Source organism: Callorhinchus milii, unplaced genomic scaffold (assembly GCF_018977255.1).
Source record: "Callorhinchus milii isolate IMCB2004 unplaced genomic scaffold, IMCB_Cmil_1.0 Scaffold5, whole genome shotgun sequence".
In the NCBI taxonomy this organism is placed as follows: Eukaryota; Metazoa; Chordata; class Chondrichthyes; order Chimaeriformes; family Callorhinchidae; genus Callorhinchus; species Callorhinchus milii.
Genome location: NW_024704746.1, coordinates 25028122 through 25045861, shown reverse-complemented (window position 1 = coordinate 25045861; position 17740 = coordinate 25028122). Strand labels below are relative to the sequence as shown.

General features: G+C 45.6%; 1 protein-coding gene across 1 annotated transcript in view; it reads right to left on the bottom strand.

The window, feature by feature from the left end:
• LOC103189351 (cAMP-dependent protein kinase type II-beta regulatory subunit) overlaps nucleotides 1-11294 on the bottom strand; it is a 47624-nt gene extending 36330 nt beyond the window's left edge. Inside the window, exons 1-2 of the mRNA XM_007909706.1 lie at nucleotides 10865-11294; nucleotides 2613-2648 (exon numbers count right to left, since the gene is read on the bottom strand). Coding sequence (XP_007907897.1) covers nucleotides 2613-2648; nucleotides 10865-11084 — 256 coding nt within the window. The 5' untranslated portion in view covers nucleotides 11085-11294. The remainder of the gene's footprint in view (nucleotides 1-2612; nucleotides 2649-10864) is intronic.
• Between the last annotated feature and the right edge of the window lie 6446 nt (nucleotides 11295-17740).

Sequence of the window (17740 nt, the reverse complement as noted above, 5' to 3'; positions counted from 1 at the left end):
GGAGATGGCCTTGTCGGTAATAGTGACATCCGAGACACTGAGGCCCCGGGTGATCACCAAATCGAGTGGGTGGCCGTGACTGTGAGTGGGGGAGTTTATGTGTAGGGAAAGGTTGAGTGAGGAGAGCAGGGAAGAGAAGTCTGTGGAGATGGAGCAGGAGGGGGTGAAGTGTAGGTTAAAGTCGCCCAGGATGATGAGGCGATCGGAGCAGAGGCAAAGAGATGTGAGGAGTGTTGAAATGTCAGAGATGAAGGTGGGAGAGGTTTTAGGGGGCCGGTAGAGGAGGAGGATTTTAAGGGAGAGGAATGAGGGGTGGGAGAGGGTGAGGTGCTCGAAGGAGGGGAAAGAGCCAGTGGAGTAGGGGGAGAGGGCAAGTGGTGTCCTTGAGATAAGGGCAACACCACCGCCACGGCGGTTGGGGCGGGGGATGTGGTGGGAGGTGTAGCCGGGTGGCGTGGCCTCCGTGAGGGGGAAGGTGTCGCCTGGGGTGAGCCACGTTTCTGTCAAGGCCATGATATCAACGTTCTCATCAAGGATGAGATCGTTGATGACCAGGGCCTTGTTGCAGAGGGAGCGGACATTTTGCAGTCCGATGTGGAGGGAGCGGTTGACAGAAGGGTGTGTGGGAGGGGAGGGGGGTCCAGGTTGTGAGGCAGGGGTGGGGGAGATGGGGATGAGGGAGGAGAGGTTGACTCCCCGGGTCTGTGTCCGGGGTGGCTGGCGAGAGTGGTGGGGAATGGGGCAGTCGGTGTGGCTGCTGCTGGACAGCCAACGCCGAGTGCCACGGTGAGCCCGGCGGAGGATTCCCAGACTGGAACAGAGGGAGGTTGTGGGAGGGTCAAGTGGGGATAGAAGACGAGAGGGACGGAGAGAGAGGAGGAGAGAGCGGGAGAGATGCAGAGGGGGGAGGGTTTGGGGGGAGAGAGGAGGGGGGAGGGAGGGAGGGGGTGAGGGGGCTCGGGTCAAAGCGGCAGCCATAGTGCGCACGCGGGGACCGGGAGCGAGCGGTCAGGTGGATGGCATTATCCCGCAGATTGGGGCATCGAACCCAACAGGACCATAGTGGGCTCTGATGTGAGCCCGGGGGGGGGGGGGGGGGCGCAGAGGGTTTTTTTTTGTTTTGTTTTTTTTTTTTTTTTTTTTTTTTTTTGTGCGCGCGCACTCACCTGAAAACTAATCTATGACGTCGCAGTTCCCCCGCTCCGCCCCCACACCATCCCCCCCCCCGGGGCTGCACTCGCTCCGGCGTCGAGTTTAAGTACCTGGGTCAGTAACCCGGGCTCCTCCCCGCGCTGTCCTGCTGCCGCTCCCCGACTAATACAGGTCAGATGAAGGAGTTATCCCAAGGCCGAGTTTTACACAATGTTTATGAGTGGTTTGAAGTTTCTGAAAACTGTTTGCTGTAATATAGTAAATGTATTGTTATATTTCTCACATCTTGATAACAATAGAACTGTGTCAATACAAGGTGGTAGAATTCTCACCTGCCACACAGGAGACATGCGTGACATCTAATCACTGGCCTGGATTAGTTGAGCTGAATGGCATGTTGTACAATCTTCCTAACTCTCTAGTAAAACTATTAAAAATATTTCTCTAGGTTATCAGGTCACTACTCATGGCATTTCCTGTGGTGGGTACATTTATTGTAAATGTTGTTGTTGTTGTTATGTATCGCATTTCATGAAAGGAAAACATCCCAGGGGGCTCGACAGATAGTCCTGGTTTGCTGCCCGAGCGGGGTGGCGGGGAGAGGTGGGGGAGATGACTGAAGATGTGGTCAAAGAGGAAGGTCGTGGTACAGACCTTAAAGAGGTGACGAAGATGCAGAGGGAGACGGAGAGTCAGGGGGCTCTGGGATATTGTTCCATAGAATCCATATGTTCAGGAAGTGACAGCAACAGCAATCAGCAGATAGCCATTGTATAGCTGGCCAGTCAGCTCCGGAAGCCTTGGATAGGTGTGTCCACAGTTCACACATATTTTAAATGGACCTCATAAATTTGTTATGAGTGGGATCAGAAGCACTCCGGGATGCTACCCCACATGAAGGCAAGGATCATTATATAAATATAAGTTGTTGTTGAACACCATGGTCTCTCAACCACAATATTTTGAAATCAATACAATTAAATATTTTAAATTATTTGTCAATTATGCAATATTCAATTTTTTTTTTATTTGCACATGTCAAACAATATGGCAAATTACAATGCAACAGTAACTAAACCATCTAAAGGCCAAAATAGCATGCTAAGAGGGTTTAAGCTTAAACAAACTTTCAAAAGAACGTGTGTATTCAAAGAAGAAAAAATAAATGCATCTCTAGCAGATGACACAGATTCACTGACTCTGGGTAGCAAAGATGTTTAGATACTGTGCTCAATGGGAAGGACAAGTACCTTCACCATAAGACCAAGTGGATAATGAGAAAATCATCAAATAATGTTGACATTTTTCATCACCTCACAAGACAGTCCGCAAGTCAACAAAATACTGTCCAGTACTTGGTGCTGTGAGTGGACTGTTGGGCCTCAGAGCTACAGGCAATGGTGAATCGTGGACTTGGTTGTTCCCAATAACCACATGAAAAGAGAGAACCATATTCTTACCTGACACTCGTCTTGTAATTCTGTTTATCACTGGAGCTGGGCAGAGAGAAGAAAAGAAAGATCAGAAAAATTTCCAGTAAGATCCCAACTCGAGTCAACAGCAATTATTTGCCTCTTCTCCCACAGACTCAAACACATTAAAGTTCTGACATAAGTGAAAGTAGGATATTGAAAAGGTTAATTATTTATTTTATAATTACTCTGAGGCACCATTTGTGATTGTTTCTCTTAGTATTGTATTGAGTATCAGAGAGAAAAAGCTTCAATATTGAAGTGAAATGAAGTTCATTTTTAATACTAACAGAATATTTGGCAAACTTCACATATGTTTCTCTAATGAAAAATCCTGTAATTTAGTTTTTAAAGTTTTTAACCCAAGATTGATTTCTCATTTACAGGAACCTGGCAGCCAGTGTTTCTCCCAACCATGGAGCCAGAAACTGCCACCATCACAAGATTAAGGTCACGGTGACATGTAGACAGATGCATGTAAGAAATATTTAGTTTATGAATAAAGCAAGTTAAAAAAAACTATACAAAATTACTGATTTTAGTTATAAGTTATGAAATAGATTGGCCTCAATTCAATGCCATAAAAATATTATACATAATCATATAAGTATCCTTCCTATTCTAGAATAAAAGTGGTCAAATCTAGAATCAGGCAACTATGTCCTGCTATCTCTCCAGTTTAAGCTGAATATTCAGTGTGTAAGATCTTGCATTCGGAATAATATATCTTTAAAAAGGTCAAAGAAAAGCAAAAGAAAAATCAGAAACTCTAACAAAGGAATAGATGAAAACGACAACTGCTGTAAGGTGTAAATAGTCTGTGATAAAACCCTTTAATATTATGCTCTGCAGAAACACATTAATGTCATTCCAACATAGATTTTATGCAGAGCAGAAAAAAAAGTTCTTCGGCACAGCAGGAAGTGATGTCAGCCGCAATTCCTGCACAGACTTCAGTGGTGACCCGACCACTTGCTGACTGGTGGCCATTTTGTCCACTGAGTTAAAAATGTGTTCTAAATGGGGTCGACAGGACCCAGTGTGGAGCATGCCTAATATGCTATACCTCAATGAAAATAACTAGACTGATACAACAACAACTTGCACTGATATAGGGCCCCTCCATGCAGGGCAGCATCTCAGAGTGCATAACAGTGGTGGAGTCTGACTCTGAGCTGGGGGGAGGGGGCGGTGGATGTGAGCATGGTCGAAAAGGAAGGCTTGAGGCAATATTTGATAAAGGGGAGAGAGGGGACAAAAGCAGAGGGATTGAGGGAGAATGTTTCAGGGCGTAGCGGTTGAAAGCATGACCTCCGATGGTGGGGCGGAGGGTGCGAGGGATGAGCAGGAGCCAGTGCCAGTCGAGTGGAGGTGCCGGGTGATGGATTGGGGAGTGAGGAGGTCGGAGAGGGAGGGAGATGCCAGGGAGTGAAGGAATTTGAACACGACTGTGATGATCTTGAAGTGGACCATTCGGTGATGGGGAGCCAGTGGAGCCTGGGCCAGAACTGGTGAGATGTGGGTACGGAGTTTGATCCGGGTCAGTATGCGGGCGGCAGAGTTCTGAATGAGCTGATCTTTTGAATAGAGGAGCTGAGGAGACCAGCGAGGAGTGCGTTGAAGTAATCCAGGTGGGAGGTGACAAATGCATGCACAAGGGTTTTGGCTGCATTTGGGGTAAGGTACAGTCGGAGGTGGGCAATTTGGCAGAGGTGGAAGAAGACGGTTCTGATCAGGGACCCGATGTTGAAGGACAGCTGGGATTCAAAGCTGATGCCTAGATTGGGCACTGTTTCAGTTAGTGTGAGGGAGAGCCCAGGGAGGTTAAAGATCCGCAGAAGTGAAGGCGTTGACGGGAGCAAAGGAGTATGGCTTCCATCTTATCTCCATTTAGCTGCAGAAAGTTTGCACTCATTCAGGCCCTGATGGCTGCTAGACAAGCTAATAGAACCTCGGCAGACCTGGAGTTGGTACTAGAGGGGGCAAAGTAGATTTGTGTGTCATCCGCATACAGTGGAAGTTTCCCCCGTGTCTGCGGATGACATTGCCCAGAGGGAGAATATAGATAAGGAAAAGAAGAGGGCCAAAGATGGAGCCCTGGGGAACCCTACAGGTGACCGGGTGGGGACGGGAGGAGAAACCATTTGCCAAGATGAAATGGAGACGATTGGTTAAGTAGGACTCGAACCATGCAAGTGGGGTCCCACTGAGGTGGATGAGGGAGGAGAGGCGGTGGAGGAGGATAGGGTGGTTGACTGTGTCGAACACGGCAGAGAGATCCAGGAGGACAAGGAGGCAGAGGGAGCCCTGGTCACAGATAGCGAGGACATCGTTTGTGACTTCGACAAGCGCAATCTCTGTGCTGTGGGCAGAGGGTGAAAATCAGACTGCAAGGGTTCGAGGAGGGAGTGGAGGGAGAGGTGTGACCGAAGTTGACCTGCAACAAAGCATTCCAGGACTTTAGCCAGGAAGGGTAGGTTGGAGGTGGGATGGCAGTGTGAGAAATTAGAGGAATCAAAGGTGTTTTTTTTGAGGAACGGTGTGATAACACCGTTTCTGGGGGAGTGGAACTGAGCTTGAGGAGAGAGACTGTTTGACCATGTCGGCCAGCAGGGGGAGAGAAGGGGGAGTTGAGTGACCAGAGTTTAAGCAGCAGCGTCTTGCTTCTCTGCAGCCAATCAAGGTGGAGTCCAGGCACTGGATGTACGAATGTGTGTCGCGAACTTGGACTCTAGGTAATGCCTTCCAGCAGCTGTCATCCAAAGCCTCAGAGTTTCCTCATCAGCTATCTGGCTGGCATCTGCCTTCAGGATGGTGGGAGGACCTTTACAGGATGGCTTGTGATGTGTCAGCCACCTTGATGTTCTCACGGTCCAAGTCCATTGCTATGTACCAGGCTTACTCAGCACCAGGTGCTAATCCAAGCCCTCATGTGAGGGACCTTGGCAAATAGCTGACTCCATCTCCAGGGTCAGTGACGGCCGAGCCCTCCCTCCCTGCTGCTGCTTCCCCTGGTCTGAAATTAATAGAACATCAAAGACATAATCACAATTGGTTTTTAAGATGTTTATTATTCCACACAAATTGATCTTCAGTCTCTATGACATCCCTCAAGTATCAGCAAATACATGTGAATGATAATCTGCACATGATGAATTTCCACATAGATTGCAAACTGCAGATGCTGTAATTCTCTATTCAAGACAATTAAAAATGATAGTGAACAAAACCAAACATCAATTGCTATCCCGGTGTGAGCCACTCTAATTATTATTCTGTTCTGGAGGCCTTTTAGCTTCATTTATGTGACTTTATACCAGTATTACTATAAATAATTTAGAAAGATTTGGCTAAATTTTTTTTAAACAGGACACATGAGGCCAGGCCAAGCTTGACGGCTATAAACCTTAACATAAGACAAGATGCTTCTACAGTTCTTTCAATTAGCAATTTATAGTGGAATCTCAGTCATAATGAGTGAAAATTGAAATGAGCAGATAATGAAAAATCACTGGAGATCCAGACGACAGTACAACTGAACTCGCATAATTTGGACACGTCAGGGCAGAGCGTTTTGTTCAAGTTAACTGGTGTCCAAACTTATTCATTATCATTAAAACATTAATTTCACTCATTTTCACTGACTCCGCCTCTTCCCTTCCCTCCCATTGGTCACGTCCCTGTTGACACAGCAGTGATTGACAGCTCTGGGCCGCCCCTCACTGCCCCCCACTCATTGCCCCCTTCCTCACCGCCACATCACTCCCCCCCCTCATTCCCCCCTTCACTGCCCCCCCTCATTCCCCCACCTCCCTGTCCCCCACCTCCCTGTCCCCCCCATCTCATTGCCTCCATCTCATTTACCCCTCATCTCACTGAATCCATCTCTCTGCCCCCACCATTTCCCCCCCTCACTGCCCCCACTCACTGCTGCACCAACCCACCCCCTCACTGCCCCTCCCCCACCCAATCCTCACATCTTGAAGAAATCTTGAAGAAATTAAATCAAAATGAGCCTAAAAGCTGATTAAACAGGGACTAGTGAATAGGGGTGGGGTGAAATTCACAATGGAGATAGAGGTCACAAGAAAGGTACAGATGGCCATTGAACCCATTCTGCTCCTCTAACCCAAACTTTGAGAAGAAACAAACTGGCTGCACCAATGTGACATTTTGACTTTCCATATTTGTGCTTACAATCATTCACACTGTTGTCTTACAATCATTGGGAATCTCTGTTATCTGTAGGTGAAGGGAGAGAATTTTCTGTGGCACTCGCTGTGCCAGACATGTTTGCAGGACTCACTGTGACTGGATCCAAGTCTGACTCAGTGATGAAGGGGTTCACAAACCCTAACAAGCAGGTTGTCCTAGTTGGACAAACTGCAAGGTTTAAGATTGTAAATTCCAATCGTACCTCCAACACTCATTTTAGGATCCCTTATGTCTTGGCTTCTGCTAACCATTGCCTGTCATCTCCAGGGTTTCTCTTCCTTTAAGAGAAGAACGTGAACTCCAGTTCTGGCAAACACCATTCTGCTTTTATGGGCTTCTTAATCATGGACTGAAAATGGAAATTCTTAAGCATTCAGGATTCGAGGGGGAGCAGCTGCATGTATACTATCCCCACCACACACACACACACATACAAACACACCCACCCACAAAGACACACACATGCCCACACAGACAACCACACACCTACACACAACCACACAGATACAAACAGACATACACACACAGACAACCACTCCACACACATAGACACGCACACAACCGCCACCCCCCCCCCCCCCCACAGGCACTTAAAAAGATAATGTGCAAAGAAAAAAAATTGAAGTTGGTAATGCAAAAATTTAAGATTGAATAGATATTTGGGATATTTTAGATAACTCTGGAAAACAGTGGAAAATACATTGTGAAATCCCACAAACATTGTGGTTTGACAATCAAGACTGCAGTATTGGCTGCACTGACTAGATTGAATACTAATTTATTTCAGATGAGAGTTTGACGCTTTATCAACCTTTGAAGGTAAGTTAATGCCAAGAACAGATTGTGCCCTCAAGCCAGAAAGTACAGCTGTGATCCTGCGTCGCAATCTTTCACCAACAATTATTGACATTTTGGAGGCGATATTGATATTGGTGTTGGACATGAGCTCAGTGACTAAACTGATTATATTACAGCTAATTTTTGTTTGTATATTTTAACATGCTGTTGAACAAAAACAAGAAGCTCTGGAATTTAGCTTTGAATTGTTTAATGTCAGTTTTACTATTGGCTTAATGACAAATAACTTTCCCACTAGAAAAAGCAAAGGGCTACCATCCAATTTTTTTTCTAAAATCCCAAATTTAGCAATTATCCTTTTAAGGAAATCTTCAGTGGTCACCATGGTGCAACATTTGTGTTCAAGTAAAAGTTAACAGTTACCCAAGTGCCTTCCAGTTTTAGACAACAAACATGTCCACAAAAATCTAAATCTGTACCATCTCGGATTGAAAGTGAAGGAGTTCCATGTTTTATAGATGTATATCTCTTACAGGTATGTATGTTTTCAATCAAGGAAATCACCAGGATTCAATCACACTTCCAGCAAAGTAACAATGATGCGAAGGCCACATGATGTTTCCCATCTTCTTTGCAGTTTTAAGCTACTTTAATGAGCAAACTGTAGACAGTCAACTACAGTAATTACATTTAACTATGAGACAGTCAGAATGGACTGATATAATCTTATTCACATTAACTGTTAAATCGGCTAAAGCAGCTACAGTTGAAACTAACTGAATCCCAAGATTATGATACAGTTTTCAAATATATAGAAGTTATGACATATCTTATATATTTAGTCAGTACAATAAAAATAAACCTAAAACACTATTCATTAAGTCACAAGCCTCATTCCAACAGACCCGGCCAATATATGTTTCCAGTTGTGTTTACTGCAAAACAAAAACAATGTCACTATATGTCTATCAGTTTTCTTGATCACTGAGCACTATATGCTCCAAGGCAGTAGTACCCCTTCTAATTTAGTGGTGTATAATAAACCCCTTGAGCTTCTCTAACATAATCTCAATCCTTCAATGAGTTTCTACTTAATGGCACACTTCAGCCCATGTGTACTCTGGAAACTATCAAAATCTATTTTGTTAACATAACACTTTCCATTTTGAAGTTGGGGCTTTACTTTCTTCCCCTGATGGAGTCCCTGCCATATCCTGCAACAGGAAGATGATTTTTTTTGTAATTTTTCACCAAAACATTCTCCCTTTCATGAAACAAATATTTAACTACTGCACAAATATAAGTAATAGGAACTTCTGATAGGTTTGACTCTACTTGTCCGTCAAAACTTTGGCTTAACGTAAGTGTCTGCACTTCTAAAACTCTTTGAGGAGTCAGACTACTGCAAGTTAAAGGAGGGTCAAACAGGGACAAGTACTTGGTATATTGGCCGACTGATGGAATGCAGCTTGTGACTTAACGATTAGCATTTTAGGTTTATTTTTATTGTACTTGGACGACTTTGGGCCAAACTGTTTTTGCCAAACATGCAACATCTCACTTCAATCCCAAAGAAACACTGCTTACCTCCACCCATAAAGTGGAGTACTGTAGCTCAGTGGTTAAGAGCACTCGCCTTACAAGCGAGAGACCTGGGTTCAATTCCAGACAGAGGGCGAAACCTTGGGCAAGTTTCCGTACTCCACACAAAGCCTAATAATAATCCCTCCAACAAAACAATAATAAATTGGTCATTTTCAATCCAAGACTGTTTGTGGGATGCTGCTGTGTGCAATTGGTTGCCACGTTTCACCCACAATTCACTTACAGTATGTTTTGTGAAGCGCTATATCAAATGCAAGGATTATTATTATGTTATAATAAGATATTTTGATCTACTAGAATTAACAAGTTCTTTCTGTGTGGCTAACATAATTTGTGGGTTATGAAGTTGGCTCTTATTTGCATATAGAAATTAATGCAATATTCCACACTGCCTTGATGTATGTACCAATTATTATCAAAACACCAATAATCAATTTCACTGTACTGGTCTGAGATTGGAAATATCCTCAACATATAAAACTCACTTTTAGGGAGGATATGCAGTGATGAACAATAACAACTTGCACATTTATATATCGCCCTTTACCCGGGCAGTATCTCAGAATGCTTAAACGACTAAACAATGGTTAAATTGATGGGGAGACAATTTTAGTAAATCATAATTAGATTGTATAGATTTGTCTCTGGGTCACATTCTCGTGTAACGATTCAAAATTATGCGGACAAAATTAATTCATATTCAAAAGCCTCTCCTGTCATTATTACTGTACAATTTATCTACTTTCCCATGTGTTTATATCACACAATAAAATAAAAAAACATTTTCATTACACTAAGTATCTGTTTTCCACAAACAACTTATTTATGACAGAACATGTGGGTTTATTTTGGTCTTCGACAGGAATAGTTAGACGTTTCTGGCAAAATGCCTGTTTGCATTTATAAAAGAACGGTGGTGACTATTTTGTGATATTCAGACCCAATCTCCAGGGTGTCAGTGCACTCACTCTGAAGGAATAATCTTGGAAACAAATGTCCGTAGCTTTACCTTCTCTTTACAGACTCCACAACCTACACGTGGGAAACCCAGGACATATCATTGAGGGGAGCGGCTGTGACGATGATAACCTGTTATTGGAATTAAAAGCAAACCAACATACAATGTGGTCTGTCACATGGACCCTGCAAAGTGTCATCAGCAATAGTCTCTATAATGGACAAGTTGTCTCCAATTAAACATGTATTTACGTCTCTAATACTCCAACAACAGCTTTGTTATTTGATCAGTTTATGTTTAGTCATATTTCACTTTCAGTTCACTCCAGGATCCTGACAGAAGAATGTGAAGGAACAGGAGGAAAGATAACCAAGAGCAGTCCCTCCCTTATCCCCCTTCCCCCAGAGCCCCCCCCCCCTCCCACAGCGCCCCTTCCCCCACCACTGCCCCCAGCGCCCCTTCCCCCCACGCCCCCCAGCGCCCCCTCCTCCCCCAGCGCCCCCCCCCCCCTCCCCCAGCGCCCCCCCTCCCCCAGCGCCCCCCCCCCAGCGCCCCCCCTCCCCCAGCGCCCCCCCTCCCCCAGCGCCCCCCCTCCCCCAGCGCCCCCTCCCCCAGCGCCCCCTCCCCCCACTCCCTCCTTATCCTCAGCCCCGGGAGATTGTACCTTCAAGCTCCTCCTCACTGGTCTCGGAGTCCGTCTGCATCGGTTCCTCGCGGTTCACGGTTTGGACTCCGGACGCGGAGTCGCCGTCATTTCGGTTTCTCAGTAACTGCGAGAAATACTGAACCGCGAAGTGCAGCAAATCCCGAGGTCGGTGTCTGAGCGCCGCCACAGTGAAGCTCTGCAGCAGCTCCGGGAGCTCACAGGGAACCTCAGTGCTCATCCCCTGCCTCACACTCACACTCACTTACACACTCACACACACTCACTTACTCTCACACTCACTTACACACTGACTCTCACACTCAGTGACACTGTCCCGAACTGCGCCTAAACATCCGACCCGAAAGCAACACTGACGCTGCGGTGAGTGCAATGATCGGGACCCGATCCCATGTTTCTCCTGAATGTCAGTGTGAGATTCCCAATCACTCGCACCGACTCCAACCTCACGTGATCCCGGAAACCATGGCAACAGCTCTGGGAACTGACGTCTGTAAATCCCATCTGATGGGAACAGCTGTGAGAACAGGGAATGGTCAACACCAACCCCTCCCGCTGCAAAAAACAATTCAATTAACATAAGCCACAAACTGCTCCGCAAAAAGCTCCCAAAGTGCAAATGTTCCCATCGGGAGAATTCCTACAGCAACATCTCAATGGCATCCTATTATCAGAAATAATTAAAATCTTACATGTGTGCAAGTTACATTTTAATTCACTGACGCTTATATATGTTCATTGAAAGGCTTCATCTTCACTTCTTCATCCCTTAAGATTAAGAAAATGTATTATTGAACTTGTTGGCATCCATTGTTCACATATTTGCACACATATCCTTTTGGGAAGACTCCTGTGGGAGAACTCCTGTTGGTAGGACTCTGGGAAGACTCCTGTGGGAGGAAACCTGTTGGGAGACCTTTCCAATGAAGTACAAATCATGTCTCTAAGTCAATTGGTTAGACAGACACACAGAGAGACATAAGAACATAAGAATTAGACCAGGAGAAGGCCATTCGGCCCTTCGTGCCTGCTCCGCCATTCAATAAGATCATGGATGATCTTCTCCCCTAACTCTGATTACCTGCCCTATCCCCATATCCCCTAATCCCTCTATTTTTCAAGAATCTATCAGTCTCAGCCTTGAAAATGTTCAAGGACTGAGCATCTACAGCCTTCTGGGATAGTGAATTCCATAAGTTCACTACCCTCTGAGTGAAGAAATGTTTCCTCAACTCTGTTCTAAAGGCTGACCTTTAATTTTAAGACTGTGACCCCTGGTTATAGATTCTCCCACCGGGGAAACAGACCCTCTGTGTCTACTTTATCAGCTCTTTAAGAATCTTATAAGTTTCAATAAGATCCCCCTAATTCTTCTGTACTCTAGAGAATACAGCCCTGGTTTATTCAGCCTCTCCTCATAGGTCAGTCCCCTCATCCCAGGAACTAACCGAGTGAATCTACGCTGCACCCCCTCGAGGGCAAGTATGTCCTTTTTTAAATAAGGAGACCAAAACTGCACACAATACTCTCGGTGCGGTCTCACCAAAGCCCTATACAGTTGCAGCAAGACTTCCCTACTCTTATATTCTAAACCTTTTGCAATGAACGCTAACTGCCGTTCGCCTTCTTAGTTGCTGCTGCACCTGCAAACTAACTTTTTGGGACTGGTGTACAAGGACACCCAAATCCCTTTGAATACTAACACTATCTAACTTCTCCCCTTCCAGAAAATAATCTGTTCTTTTATTCTTGCTACCGAGGTGAATAATTTCACACTTGCTAACATTGAATTCCATCTGCCACCTACTTGCCCACTCCCCTCGCCTATCTATATCTTGTTGCAATCTTTTTGCATCATCCTGAGAGCTCACTCTGCTACCGAGTTTAGTATCATCCGCGAATTTAGACACATTACATTCAATGTCCTCGTCCAGATCATTGATGTAAATGGTAAATAGCTGAGGCCCAAGCACTGATCCTTGTGGCACTCCACTAGTTACATCTCCTGCCAATTCGAGAATGATCCGTTTATCACTACTCTCTGCTTTCTACCCGATAGCCACTCTTCTATCCATGTTAATATTTTCCCATTAATCCCGTGGGCCTTGATCTTGAGTAACAGCCTTTTGTGTGGCACCTTGTCAAATGCCTTCCTAAAATCCAAATATACCACATCTACTGGTTCCCCCTTATCCAACCTGCTGGATACATCCTCAAAAAATTCTAAAAGGTTAGTCAAGCATGACTTCCCTTTTGTAAAGCCATGTTGACTCTGCCTAATCTTTTTATGGTCTTCCAGGTATCCCATAACTACGTCTTTTATTAAGGACTCAAGAATTTTCCCTACAACTGACGTCAAACTAACTGGTCTATAGTTTTCCCTATTTTCTCTCCCACCCTTCTTAAATAGTGGAGTTACGTTTGCAATCTTCCAATCAATGGGAACTTTTCCAGTATCCACAGACTTTTGGAAGATTATAGACATGCCATCCACTATCTCAGTAGCCACCTCCTTTAAAACTCTCGGATGCAGGCCATCCGGTCCAGGGGATTTATCGGTTTTAAGACCCGACAATTTACCTAGAACCATCTCTTTACTAATGTTAATCTCCCTAAGTTGCTCGCTAACATTGTCTTCTTGGTCCTCTATTTTTGGTATGTTTCCAGTGTCTTCTACGGTGAAGACTGTAGAAAAATACTTGTTTAATGACTCTGCCATGTCTTTGTCCCCTATTATAATTCCTCCGGTCTCTGCCTGTAATGGACCCACATTCACCCTCGCTAGCCTTTTCCTCTTTATATATTTGTAAAAACTCTTGGAGTCTGTTTTTATGTTCTTTGCTAGTTTGCCCTCGTAATCTATTTTCTCCCTCTTGATCAATTTTTTGGTCCTCCTCTGTTGTTCCCTAAAGTTCTCCCAATCCTCGGGTTTACTACTCATCTTCGCTGTTTTATAGGCTTTTTCTTTTGATTTGATACTTTCCCTAACTGCTCTAGTTAGCCATGGCTGCACCACCTTTCCCATGGCATTCTTATTCCTCAAAGGAATATGTGCTCGTTGGGAATTTTGCACTATCTCCTTGAATGTCTGAATGTCTGCCATTGCTGGTCTCTTGTCAAATCTTTAAGTTTAGTCTCCCAGTTTATTCTGGCTAAATCCTCTCTCATACCAGCAAAGTTGGCTCGATTTAAATTGAAGACTTTTGCTTCAGACTTAACTACTTCCCTCTCTAACTTAACGCTAAATTCCATCATATTATGATCGCTTTGCCCAAGAGGAGCCTTAAGTTCCAGTTTGCTGATCAGCCCTGTTTCATTACACAAAACAAGGTCTAATATGGCTTGTTCCCTGGTCGGCTCCTCAGCATATTGATCTAGAAAATTATCTCTAATACATTCTATAAACTCCTCTTCTATGTTACCTTTCCCAATTTGGTTGTCCCAGTCTATGTGCAGGTTAAAATCACCCACAATTAGTGTCTTTCCTTTGCTACATGCTCCACTAATCTTTTGATTTATACCTTGAGCGATACTTTGACCACTGTTTAGGGGTCTATAAACTACTCCCACTATAGTTTTCTGCCCCTTGAAGTTACGTGACTCTACATCTTGCTTTTCAGATTTAAAATCTTTCCTCTCTACTGTTTTTATCCCATCCTTTATTAGCAGGGCCACTCCCCCTCCTCGTTTACCACATCGCCTATCTTTCCTATATACCACGTAGCCGGGAATATTCAGTTCCCATCCCTGATCACCCTGTAACCATGTCTCGGTGATGGCTACTAGATCATACCGGTTTGTCTCTATTTGTGCAACTAATTCATCTATCTTGTTACGAATGCTTCGTGCATTCAGATATAGCCCTTAATTCTGACTTCCGGCTATTAACCCTATTCACCAGCACTCTATCACTGTACTTCCTTTCCCGGCTTGACACACTTTGCTCTTCTCCCTTGTTAATCTGCTCTCTTGCTTTTGTTGATCTCAAGTTTAACTGTGGTGGACTATACTTTACTATGTTTTTACCTCCCCCCCTTTCTACCTCCCTATTTATTCGCGTAGCCAGGACATTTGTCCCAGCCCTATTTAGGTGGAGCCCATTCCTTTGGAAAAGCTCCCATCTTCCCCAATACTCGTGCCAGTGGCCCATGAATTGGAATTCCTGCTCTCCGCACCACTCTTTTAGCCCGGCATTCAGATCTATGATCTTCTTTTGCCTGTACCAATTAGCTCCTGGCTCAGGTAACAGTCCCGATATCATCACTTTGGAAGTTCTGTTCCTTAGTTTAATTCCCAATTCCCGGAACTCGCACCTTAACTCGTCCCTACTGGTCCTACCAATGTCATTGATCCCTATATGTACCATTACGATTGGATTCTCTCCCTCATGCCTCAAATTTATCTCCAGCCCGGCGGTGACATCCTTCACCCTGGCCCCAGGAAGACAACAGAGTCTTCTTGTCTCCCTGCTACGGCTACAGAAAACTGTATCAGTCCTCCCGACTGTCTCATCCCCAATAAGAATTACATTTTTAAGCTCCTGCACAGGGGTGTTGGGGTCAGTTTGCCCATCTTCCTCGCAGATTTACTTGCCCACACAGGTTGCCAATATTTCATACCTGTCACACAAGGCTAAAGTCTGGGATTCTTCAGCCCCTCTCTTTCGGGAACGCTTGCCTGCCCGCCTGACTGTCATCCAGTCATGTCCGTCGCTGCTACATTCTTCTTCCTTGGGACTCAGGGGAGTGTCCGGCTCCAGGATAAAGCTGTCCAGGAAGTTTTCTCCATCCCTAATGCTGCACAGCGTCTCCACCTGAGACTCCAGCTCAGCTACTCTCAGCTGGACAAAGTCGCCCGGACTTAAGGCGCCCTCCATTGACTCCCACATGTGACAGACCACGCAGTTTACCTGCCACACCATCTTCACAAACTTTATATAGATACAAAGATATATAGCCTGCCCCCACTTCCCCCACTGCACCTAATGCCCACTCTCACCAAATTCTCTCACAAACTCTCACAGAACACACTGTAAAGTGAATTGACCGTATATTTGTGGGCGAACATAGTAGCCAATTTCGCATAGCAATGTCCCACAGTCATAGATTGAAAATGACCAATTTTATTATTGTTTTTGGTTTTGGAGGGATTATTATTAGGCTCTGTGTGGAGTAAGGAAACTTGCCCAAGGTTTCGCCCTGCCTGGAATTGAACTCGGGTCTTTCACTTGCAAAGCGAGTGCTCTAACCACTGAGCTACAGGACTCCACGATGCACAGGGAAGAGTGTCAATGCAGTTGTCATTGGGGACACAGTGGTGAAAGGAGTAGACAGGGGTTTCTGCAACCAAAGACGTGACTCTAATATGGTCTCTTGCCTCCCTAGTGCCAGGGTTGAAGCCATCAGAGAACAGGTGTAAAACATTCTACAACAACAAGATTCCATTTATTGAGCGCCTTTCACGTCGGGAGGACGTCCCAAGGCGCTGTAGAGTTGGGTCAGGACCCGAGCAGGGGGGAAATGGTGAGGGGAGGGAAGGGAGGGAGCGAGGAGGGGGTAGAGAGTTGAGAGGGGATCTGAAGGCACGGTCAAAGAGAAAGGTCTTGAGACCAGCCTTGAAGGAGGAAAGGGAGGAGCCAAGGCGAAGGCACTGGGGGATAGAGTTCCAGAGCCTAGGGGCTAAGAGGCTGAAGGCCCGGCCACCGATAGTAGGGCGGTTGGGGCGGGGGATGTGGAGCAGACCGGAGCCAGAGGAACGGAGGGTACGGGCGGGTAGGTAGGGGGATAGTAGGTCGGAGAGGTAGGAGGGAGCAAGGCCGTGAATGGCCTTGTAGGTGAGGGTGAGGATCTTGAATTTGATCCTCTGGGGGATGGGGAGCCAGTGGAGGCGAGCGAGGGTGGGAGTGATGTGTCCCGAAGCCTGGTGCGGGACAGTACACGAGCTGCAGAGTTCTGAATGACCTGCAGCTTGCAGAGGGAGGTGCCGGGAAGGCCGGCGAGGAGAGCGTTCCCATAGTCCAGCCTTGAGGTGATGAAGGCGTGGACCAGAGTTTCAGCAACGTGAGGGGTGAGGTAGTGCCGTAATGTGGCGACATTCCGGAGGTGATGGAAGGCGGTGCCAGTTGTGGCGCGGATATGGGGGAGAAAGGGAGAAATTCTACAGGGAAAGGGGAACATCCAGAAAGTGGTCCATGTTGGGATCCATGATTTGGGAAAAAAAGGGCTGAAATCCTACAGGGAGAATATCAGAAACTGGGGAAAAAGCTAAACACTGGGATTACTCCCAGTGCCTTGTGCAAGTGATTATCAAAACAGCAGGATCAAACACATGAATGCATGGCTGGAGAAATGGTGCAGAAAGGAGGGCTTCAGGTTCCTGGATCATTGGGACCAGTTTGGGGGCAGGTGGGACCTGTACAAGGTGGATGAACAGAGCTGGGACCAACATCCTCGCAGGAAGGTTAACTCGTGCTGTGGGGAAGGGTTTAAACTAATTTTGAGTAGGAATCAGGATGTAGCATTAGAGAAGAAAAACAAGTTACATAGAGGGTTGGCGGAGACGGATAGCAATGTAATCAGGAGCAATCCAGGAAAAAGAGGGATTAGATGGGGAAGAAATGCAGACTAAGTCGATCTTGGAATACATGTTTCTGAAATCTGCTGCAGATCTCCTTCCCACTATTTGGTGGTCTATAGTATACACCTAACAGAGTAACAGCTCCTTTTCTGCTCCTTAACTCTCACCAAATAGATTCTATTTTTGGACCCTTTAGCACATTATCCGTTTCCAGGCCCATAACCATGTCTTTAATCAACATTGCCATCCCAAACCCCTCCTTTAATTCCTTCCTTATCCCCCTGAATACATTGTAGCCAG